We start from the raw sequence: 9,929 nt of genomic DNA, 5'->3' as shown, positions 1-9,929 counted from the left end.
GCCACATTTATCTATCCTTTTCCCAAATTCAGATCTGGGCTGTGAGTGGCTGTCTCAGTGGCCATCATCCTAAAAGAGAATTCAAATTCATCTCTCCCACCCACCTCACTTCTCTGCCCTTTGCACAACACCCTCCTCAGGCCTGCACCATCCCGCCATGCTCTGTAGGATCCCAGGACTGTGTACCACCCCCCCCCACACACACACACACTCATAGTTCCTTTCAAGTCTGGTGTGGTGGTACATACCCTTAATCCCATCATTAGGGAGGCAGAGGCAGGAGGATCTGAGTTTGAGACCTACCTAATCTGTAGAGAGAGTTCCAGGACATCCAGGAATACACAGAGAAACCCTGCCTCGGGGCTGGGGCTGGGGTGTGATCAAAGCATTAATTTCTTGAATGTTCTACTGGATGGCCTGGTGACACATCCTCTCCTAAATCCCAGGCAGTTCAGGCTGGAGCTGCAGGGCTGGAGAGTGGAGCTGGGCAGGGATCCCTTACCTTCACTACAGCAGGTGCCCCCCAGGATAAACCCTTCCTGGAGCTCTGGGTTCCAGTGTTCCCTCTGGGCCTGTGTGGGTCAGTGGGAGGAGGGGTCTGGAGACAGGTTTATGGAATGAAGAGTTCAGGAACCTAGTAATGAGAGTTCCCAATCCTGGCTCGCTACAGTCTGTGAATGCCAGGAGGCTAGCCCTTTAAGATGTCTTTCATCCCCTTTGGCCCAGTTCTGTCTGTTCACTCTGGTGCCTGTCTCTCCCTCCCTTGCTTCTCCCGGGTCTTTAGTGAGAAGTGTGGCTGCTGGAGACACTCACAGGGTGCCTGGAATCACCCAGTAATGACCACTGACCCTTCTGCTGACACCCCTTCAAGAGACCCAAGGCTCCAGGAGATCAGGAGTGGGGGAGCCTAGCTAGGGAGCAGCTCAGGTCCCCAGTTTCAAGCAGCTCCCCTTGGCCACACCAACAGTTTTCTGTACCAGTGAAAGCCACTTGCTCAGCCCACATAACAGCAACCAACCTTGCTTCTCCTTAGAGAATTGAGGAACCTGTCCAGACTCCCATTCTACCTCAGCTGGAGCATGTGTGTTCCCAACACTGGTCTCTGTGGAACCTAACCTGGTAGGCTGGCACACCCACCTTGACCCTTGCTTGGTGTCCCTTTAAAGAGCTCTGTCATGCCTGTTTAGGGTTCCCAGAAGTCAAGTCACTGGGCCTGTTACTCAGCAAGTTAGCAGGGCAGTTAGGGCCAGAATCCAAACTGTAGAGAACTTGAGTCATTCTGGGGACTCCCCATGGCGCTCCCTGCTGTGTTGGGTGGCTCCTTGGACATCCCAGCCTGGCCTGGGATCATAGAGACCCTAGTGCCCTGCACCAATCCCACCATGAATGGGCTCAGGGGCTTGGACAAAACCCAGGGAGAAAAGAGGCCAAATTCATACCAAGGGCCAGTCTCAGGGAGTCCTACACCCTCCAACACCGCCATACTTCAGCTTTCAGAGGACACCCTCTGCAGCAATACCCAGCTGTACCCTCCAGGCTCACTAGAAACACAGGCCTTTTAGCACTGAAACTGACAAATTTATTGAAGTCTTGGAAAGAGCGGATCACCAGAGAATAAATAAAAGTCACGGGACATTTACAGAACCAACAGGTGGCCAAGATCCTGGTTTCAGGAATGATTTTGACTTAACACATAGCCAAGCTTTGTGTCTGAGACAGACTCCATTTGGAGGACCCCCAGCCCAGCCTCCTCCAGTGGGAGAGACCTCCCAGTCTGAGCTGGCAGATTCATCCCTGTCCCCTGCACAGGATTGCAGTCTGTTTGGCAATGGTGTCTGTCCTTGGCACACAGTTCTGCTCTGCTCCTGAGAGAGGCTGGGCCTTAGGAAAAGGGGGAGCTGCTCCCACATTTAAAGACTACTCTTGGAGAAGGGACTCCAGAAAGCTCCACTTCCTCAACACATTCCAGAACAGAAAGATCTGGAGACTGGGGGCGGGGGGGGGGGGTGACTGGCGGCAGGGAGGAGAGGTTTGCTCCCAGGTTTTGTCAGTGGCCGGGGAGGACACAAGCATGGTCCCCAACCAAGCTCCATCAGAAGCAATGAAGCAAGTTGTTACTGTTGTTTTATGCCAGGACTTGAGGGCCAGAGCCTGGGCCTCCCGTCCTGTCTGAAACAGCAGCGAGGGCTCCATTAACTGGTTGACAACGGGAGAGAAATGCTTACAAGATATGGTCAAGAGTCACTGGCCTGTGGACAGCGACCAGGCAGGCCATCCTTGTGTCCAGGGAAGGGCTAGGGAGCCCCCTCAGGCCCAGGGAGGAGCCAGGGGTCCTGGCAGTGGGGCACAGTCCTACTCTCCCACTTGGGAACCCTGTCCTTCCTTCAGAGGTCCTTGGAATGGACAACGTGGGGGTGGGGCTAGCTGCCCACCCAGAGGCAGCACCAAGACCCCTGAGTTAGAGCCAGGGGAACTGGGGGCCTCGGTCAGAACTGAGCGTGGTCTACTTCATCCAGCCAGGAGGCAGGGCTAGCAGGGAAGTCAGGGTAACCACCACTGCTCTCGGTGGACAGATCAGAGCTGGGTCCATTTCCAGCCAGCACCCTCATGGGTGGGGGTCCACCTGGGGGCCCTGAGGGGACAAGGCCCAAGTTGGAGTCTGGGTATACCAGGCTGGAGAGGAGAGGCTGGGGGCCGGGAAGGCTCTGGGGGGCCGCAGGAGATGGAGGGATGCCGTAGGGGCTTCCTGGGCGCAGCTCTCGGTACTGTTCTGGACCAGCCAAGGCTCCGTGCTCCAGTGCAAAGCTCCCGAGACCTCCTCCTACAGGCCGGCCCAAGGCAGGGGTGGGCTCTCCGAGGCTGCTGTACAAGCCGTTGGCAGGCCCCATGTCAGTCATGGACGGCTCATCTGCAATAGAAAAGAGAGCTGGGATGAGAAGCTCATCCCTCCATCTGAAGTTCGTGTAGTGTCCGACCTTGACTGAGTAAAGGAGACTGTCCTAAGCACAAGAATGAAGGGATCAGCAAGTCTCTCAGCTCTCTCGGAACTAAGACTGCCTTCTGCCCCTCTTCCACCCCCTACCGGGGCCCATTCAGCTGCACCTTCCAAGGAAGGCTTTGATCTCAGATCAGAGGCTTGCTAGCCTAGCCAGAGCCCAGGATCGCGCAACCCAGGGAAGGACTCATTTTGTAGATGAGGAAATTTGGGGCCCCAGAAGCTGTGTTAGTAAACCCGAGGTCACAACATAGCCCCAAACAGAAGTGGGTATTAAGGAATGTGAAGAGTGTTCTTGGTGTAGAAAATAAGAGGTTGAGTTCCCCAGGGGAGGTCGGAGAACTTCTCTGCCTTCCAAAGTTGCAGTCGGTTGCCTCAAGAACAGCAGAGGATGGGGGGCCTGAGGGCCAACTTAGATCCTCCCCCAGGAAGGCAGCCGGGGGTGTGGGGTGACAGTTGGGGTGATAGTTGACGCGGCGGGCTTACCAGTGAAGGAGACCTCGGCGTCGCTGTCTTGTCCCTCCTGGATGCTGTCCTTGTCTGACTTGGAGCTGCCGCGGGAGCGCTTCATATTGCGGAAATACTGTCCCCAGCGCTGCCGGCCCGCGTCTTTCTTCAGCCGCTTTTCCTTGGCTCGGCGGTTCTGGAACCACACCTGGAGGGTAGGGATGGTGAGTGGCCGCCCGGCTTCCCGCGGAGCGCGTGGCCCTTGTCGCCCGCGGGCCCGGGGGACGCGGCCGAGCGCTGACCTGCACCACGCGCATGTCCAGGCCGGTCTCGGAGGAGAGCTGCTCCCGCACGTGGCGCGCCGGCTTGGGCGAAGTGTTGTAGGCACTCTTGAGTGTCTCCAGCTGCTTGGCGGTGATGGTCGTGCGCGGTCGCTTGGCTGTGGCCTCGGCTTCTGCGCGGGACAAGCGGTGAGCCAGCCCTCTCCCCGCGTCTCACCCCAAGAGCCCCGCGCGGCTCTCCGGATGCCCGTGGCGCCCGGGCTCCCCGGCAAAGGCTGCCGGTGGCCCCGCGCACTTCATCGAACGCGGAGCGCCGGCAGATGGGTTCTGTCTTAACAACCCGCCGTGGCGCACAACGCAGTCAGACAAGGTTCTCGACCCCCGTATTCTAATAGTTTGTGTGAGTCAGCTCTTGGTGGTCAGAGCTGCTAATTCTTCATGGTCAAGGCTGCTAATTCTCCCAAAGCGGGCAACCTCCTGTTCCCGCCGCCGACGCCACTGCTACTCGGGCTCCCGGAGCAGCCTGCTCAGTGCCTGGGACTTCAGGTCGCTCCACCTCCCAGCACCAAACCAATTCCCGGCCCCAGCCTCCAGGCCTGAGCGTTTCCCTCCTCGGCAGTGAGGGCCATCCCCGCCCACTGACCTCGCTGCTTGGCTGTTTCGTAGTCTGCCTTGCACACCAGCCGGCTGTCTTCCATGAGGTAGAACTCGTCCCCCGTGGCCAGCTGCCGCTTGCAAACCACGCAGGCAAAGCAATGCAGGTGGTATACGAAGTCCTGGGCGCGGCGCACCACCTGCGTGGGCGGGATGCCCAGCTGGCATGCGGCGCACTTGGTCCCGAAGCGCCTGCGGATGCACAGGGTGCGGCTCAGTAGCTCCTTCGCCTAGAGCGGGTCGCAAAGCAGCGAGCTCCCAGCGCCCGGGGCGCGGTCGGAAAGACTCGGTCAGCCCTGCTGCACAGCCTAGGCAGAGCCACAACACCCTGTAGCCGAGCCTGCTCCTTGCTGCTAGGGAAGGTGGGTCTAGAGGGGCACTTCCTTACCTGGGTCAGTTCCCTCGGCTCCGAGATGCCCGAGCTTCCCATACCCCAGATATTTAAGGAACAAAACCACATTTTAAGAGGGAGTGAGTCTCATACAATTCTACGATTGTATTTAGGTTAATTTTTTTAAGCTAACAAACAACTGCTTTCATGATTTCCAAAACATATTACCCTAAAAAGTAATGCTGGGACTGGAGGGTCGCTGGGCTGGGTGGCTAAGAGCACTGGCTGCTCTTCCAGAGGCTCTGAGTCCAGTTCCATCTCCCACATGGGAGCACCCACATCACAACCATCTGTAATTCCAGCTGCAGGGGATCCAATGCCCTCTTCAATCTTCTGAAGGCACCAGGCATGCACGTGGTGCATAATACATATATGGGGCCACTTACATATGCACATAAAATGAAAATCATTTTTTAAAAATGTCCTGAGGAGCCCCATCCTGAGCTTGGCCAGACCCCAGAGTGCCTTACCTGGGCAGGAACCTAGTTATCCTGAAGCTCACTCTCAGCCTCGTGTCTGGCAGCCCCCCCCCCCCAGCAATTCGGCAGCCAGCTTACTTGAAGAAGTCATCTTTGCAGTAGACGCTCTCCCCGCGACTGAAGCAGCGCTCAGCCAGAGGTATGTGGCAGTCACTGCACTTGAGACACTTGCTGTGCCAATGTCGGTCCAGAGCCTTAAGGATGAAGCGGTCCAAGATATGCTGATCACAGCCGGCACACATTGGGATCTCTGTGGATACAAAAATAACCCAGGTCATGGGACCACAAAGATGGGTGATTGCCCTTTCATTGGCTGGGGCCAGCTGGCAGGCCTGCAGACCTCAGGGCTGTACAAGGATCTGCTGCTTCCCTGCACACCTTCCCCTGCCAGCTCTCAGGGCTGCCAGGCTCCCCAGTGAGGGCAATGGACGGATACTGTATCCTGCAACACCCCTCGGCCTCGTTGCAAATAATATAGGCCTAGAAATGTGTCTGCAACAGGAAAGGTGACCAGGCTGTCCCCCAAAGTGGAATAACCATTCTACAAGGTGTCCCCAGACAGGGCACGTCCATCTCAAATGAAAATCCTGCCCCTTGGGTGATCTGGAAAGCTGAGTCAAAAATAGGACACATGTCCTTACTAGCAAGGGCAAAAGGCCACACATGGGACTTTATTGCCTTTGTGATTTTGCTCAAGGAAACATCTTGGCCTCACTCCGCAGAGTCCCAGCAAGTGAGGCTGTCCAGCCCTGGCTCCTGCCTGCAGCACTTAGGGTATAAAGGAATACTGGCCTCACTTGAGTGGCTGCAGGTATTTAGGAGTGACTGGCTATGCTTTTATGTGTATATCTGCTGCGCTCCTGCTCAGGTATGGATTGGAGTACACAGTAGGTGGTTTCACCCCTCTATACCATCAATTCCTCAAACACCTACATTCTTATTAATCAGTTCTGATCCCCCAACCCCCATCAGACCGCAGGCCTCAGAAATCGGGTTGGGGAAATCCAAAGGTGCCTTTCAAGAGCCAGGGAAGCATGGAGGGGCTCTTCATGTTCATGGGATGAAGAGTCCCTGATAATTTAGGAACGGTTTCTAGAAGAAGGGAGAACCATGTGCAGGACCTAAGACCCACTCATGATATCACACCCACACCAGTGTCCTTACCTCTCTGGCTATAGACAGCTAGCTTCAGACTGGCCTCCAGGTGGTGGGAGGAATTAGAAAATAACAAAATCTGTCCTACCACCCTCCGGCACAGGCGGCCACAAGCCTGCGATAGATGCTATCCCGCATTGAGCAAAACCACATCTCCAAGTGTGGGCATGGAAATCATCTGTAATTGTATCATCAGATCACCACTACGGAACCATCATCGGGCAGCAAGGATTCCCAGAAAAGAGTGGGGTGGCGGGACAGACCAGACACTGCAGATTCAGCACCCAGGCACGGACAGCGCCAAGAAGCCCACAGGAGGCCCGCATCCAGCAAAAGCCATCGCCCACCGCCAAGCCTCCCAGTGAAGCCAACCTGGACCTCCGCTTGCTTACGCTGCATGGTCACTCCAGCCTCCGGCACAATTTCCTACACAGAGTTGGAGGGCCCTGTGAAGCCTCGGGAACCACCAGCTCTCTAGCAAGCTTCCTGGAGCTCTAGAGCCTAGCTTACCAAGCCTTCCTCCCCTCCCCCCTTCTCATCCTCCCCTCCCACCTCTTCCTCCTCGCCCCTACGGTCAACCCCTCCCATAAACCATGGGAAAATAAGTAAATAAGCAAGTAGGTCACATCCGACCCCCCAGACTGGATAGAATCCTTTTCCCGCCTGCTCCAACCTTCTGCCAGCCTGTCTCTTTCTCCATTCTGTATCCCATCAGCCTGGAAACCGGGAGAACGCTCCTATTCCCCAGAACCAAAGCCCTGCAAAGAAATTGGTACCACCGAGAAACTGGGGGCCCAGACAAGTCTCACTTTTCCCTGAAAACGGGTCTTGGCCACCAGCCTAGTGGTAAGCTGCGGATGCAGCCACCAAGGCCCAAATCAGGAGAGATGTGTGGTTCAGCGTGACCTGGCTCTGATCCCTCTGAGAAGTGGGGAGGGACTGGGTGAAGGAAGTTCCCTAGGAGACACTCTTGCTCCCTGATTCCTGGGTCTCTAGAAACAGCTTCATATGCTCCCTCCAGCTCCAGGGCCTCAGCCAGCTCAAAGCTGCAAAGGGTTCCCCAAACCATTTCTGAATCACCAATCTTAGCCCGAGGACCAAATGCCAGGACAACGCAGCACCAGGGGCCCCACACACTTTGGAGGTTGAGGCGCCTTTGCCTAGCCATGCCAGAGCCCCTCAGAGATACCCTTGCCCAAATACCCTGGGTTATTCCGGCCTCTGCGCACAGGCCAGAAAAGAAAAAGAAAAAAAAAAACAAAACAAAAAAAACAAAACCAAAAACACCCCCCAAAACGAGGACATCTGAGCCTGTTCGGTGCAGCCGCTCCGTCGGGCACCCACCTCGGCGCAGGTCGGCCCTCCGAGCCAGCAACGCCAGCAGCAGGTCACCGTTCGCCGATTCCCGGGCTGGGTCCAGCTCCCCTCGAGCCTCCATGGGGCCTGTGGCCGGATACTGCCGCCCTCCGACCCTGAACTTCTCTTGGGTCCGGTGAGGCCACCGCTACAGAGACTCCCAAGCTGGCGTCGGAGCGACTCGTGTCGCTGCTGGGCGCTGTGCCCACGGGAGGCCTCGGGGCGCCAAGCCACGGGCCCGCGGAGGGCGGAGCGGCGGGGGGCGGGGCCGCGGGGCGGGGCTGGGCCGGGCCGGGGTCTCCGAGACGCTCCCGAGGCCACCAGCGGCTCAGTGAGCCTTGGAGCCGGAACCCGAGGTGCCCAGAAACCCTCCGGCTTGCACTTCTCGAGGACGGAGACAGAGCTGTTACCCAGTCAAGGCTTCCCACAGATGCTTGCCCCTGCCCCGAAGCAAGTTCACTAAGGCTCTCGGAGGGCTGAGGTCCTGAGGGAAGTAAGTGTCAGGGAGGGAAACGCAGTCTGCTATTGCTCATGTTTAGCCTCTGAGCCCGAGCTGGAAAGCCCGGGGACCACAGAAGGGCAACCTGATAACCACCGTGGGAATGTGGCTGCAAAGAAGCCACAGCAGAGCTGCAAGGAGCCCGGCTTGACGCCCCCTCTCCAAATCTGACACTTCCGGACCCCACCTCTGGAACTGCCGACTGGATCTAGTGCAGGGAGAAGGACCAATACTTAGGACCTCAGGCCTGGTGTCCTCTGTGGGAACACAGAGCCAAGTCTCTAGGTCGGAAAAGAGCTGGTGTGGAAGCCCTGAGATCTATCCTCACTCCTTAGAACAATCCCTGTACGTGGATTTCCACATCTTGCCCCCATCAGAACAGGTGAGCCCACCAGAACCCATCCTATCCTTGCATGTACCCTCACTGGAGGCCTCACAGGACCCAGTCAGGAGACAGGCCTGTGCAGTCACATGCAGTAAGTAGAACCCAGCAGGGTGTAGGGCCCTGACAACCGTCAGGGACACCCAGAAAGTGTTTGAGGAATCAGCAGGTTGCTGCCACCCTCCTGGTTCCTCTGCTTGCCCAGCTCTGCCTCTGTCCCTTGGGCTGCGAACTCTCAGAGCCCAGGGTGGGAAGGATGAGTGGAAGAACACAGGATTTCCCACCTGCTCCCAGCAGCACACCTGCTGCCTCGGCAAGAGCCCCGGGCCTGCATCCATCCCTTCATGTTGCTCTGTACTTGTTATTCCAAGAAGGTCAGAGAACACCAGCTTGGAGTGAAATGGGTGCTGGGCGAGCTGGGATGTGACCCATTGAGTGTCAGCTGCTACAGAGGCAGTGGGGCGGGGGCCTCGTGTGGCTAGACTAGGGAAGGGGCGGCCCCACACTGATGGGCATCTGGCTTGCCTCCAACAATGCCTCCATTATTTTCCAACGTCCATGGCAATGAAATGGCCCTTAGGGATCAGAGTTCAGGCAGGAGACTTGGCCTGGGGACCCCTGCTGTAAGCCAGAGCAGTTCTGGATGCTGAGGGACATTTGATCTTTAGGTTCCTTTATGCTTCTTTCTCTGCCCCTTCTTGACATCATCTCAGGCCAGCCTCAGGTTTTCTTGTTCACTCTTGACCCTGTGGCCTCCCTGTACCCCTGCCGGCTATCACCTCATACTTTCTGTACTTTTTTTCTCTGCCGCCATTCCTATGCGACTCCCTCCTAGCCACTCTGAGTTCTGTCCTTCTCCTTCCCGCCTGGTGTGCAGGCCTCTGGGTTGCAATGGCTCTTACCTTGAGCCCTGCTGAAGGTGCAGAGGGCAGCTTCTCCGGGGGCACCAGGCTGCTCTCGGTCGTAATCGTGTTCCGCTTCTAGCAGCATGGCAGTCACTAATCCAGTGGTTGGTGCAGGGTGTTCCCTGGAGTGCTGGATTTCTTCCAGGCCTTGGCCCACTCGCTGGACCAGCGCTGTCCGCGGTGCTGAAGGAGGCACTAGCGTGCTGGGGCCCTTCTCCAGCCTGCCCCGCCCCTCCTCTGTCCCCGCCCTTGGCCCCTTCCAGGCCTGGGCAGGCGGAGTCAGGCTGGCGTCACTCCAGAGCTGGGTTTGACCAGTCTATGATACGTGGTAGTCCTTTTCCAGGACCTTCCTTAATCTGCCACATAGTAGCATAGCGGCTCCAAT

At 57.1% G+C, this 9,929-nt stretch overlaps 1 protein-coding gene across 2 annotated transcripts; it reads right to left on the bottom strand.

The window, feature by feature from the left end:
• Positions 1-1,614: 1,614 nt before the first annotated feature.
• Lhx3 (LIM homeobox 3) lies at positions 1,615-9,629 on the bottom strand. 2 transcript variants are annotated; one of them, XM_036185786.1, is made up of 6 exons: positions 9,542-9,629; positions 5,326-5,497; positions 4,367-4,569; positions 3,745-3,896; positions 3,482-3,650; positions 1,615-2,908 (listed from the first exon to the last, which is right to left on the bottom strand). In XM_036185786.1, exons 1-6 carry the CDS (start codon positions 9,627-9,629, stop codon positions 2,487-2,489), a joined length of 1,206 nt encoding a protein of 401 aa, XP_036041679.1. In that variant the 3' UTR covers positions 1,615-2,486. The 2 variants fall into 2 exon arrangements, with proteins under 2 accessions (XP_036041679.1, XP_036041678.1); XM_036185785.1 differs by lacking the exon at positions 9,542-9,629 and adding an exon at positions 7,747-7,840.
• Between the last annotated feature and the right edge of the window lie 300 nt (positions 9,630-9,929).

The sequence above is a fragment of the Onychomys torridus genome, chromosome 4, assembly GCF_903995425.1.
Source record: "Onychomys torridus chromosome 4, mOncTor1.1, whole genome shotgun sequence".
Lineage (NCBI taxonomy): Eukaryota > Metazoa > Chordata > Mammalia > Rodentia > Cricetidae > Onychomys > Onychomys torridus.
The sequence above is the reverse complement of the archived record's forward strand: the minus strand, read 5'-3'. Positions and strand labels throughout refer to the sequence as shown.

Excerpts from the sequence above, each read along its gene's own strand:
- Lhx3 (XM_036185785.1), bottom strand. The coding sequence starts at position 7,840 with ATGGAGGCTCGAGGGGAGCTGGACCCAGCCCGGGAATCGGCGAACGGT. Across the intron at positions 5,498-7,746 it reads GAGGGCCGACCTGCGCCGAG|AGATCCCAATGTGTGCCGGC; the intron begins GTGGGTGCCCGA and ends TTGTATCCACAG. Across the intron at positions 3,897-4,366 it reads CGAAACAGCCAAGCAGCGAG|AAGCCGAGGCCACAGCCAAG; the intron begins GTCAGTGGGCGG and ends TGTCCCGCGCAG.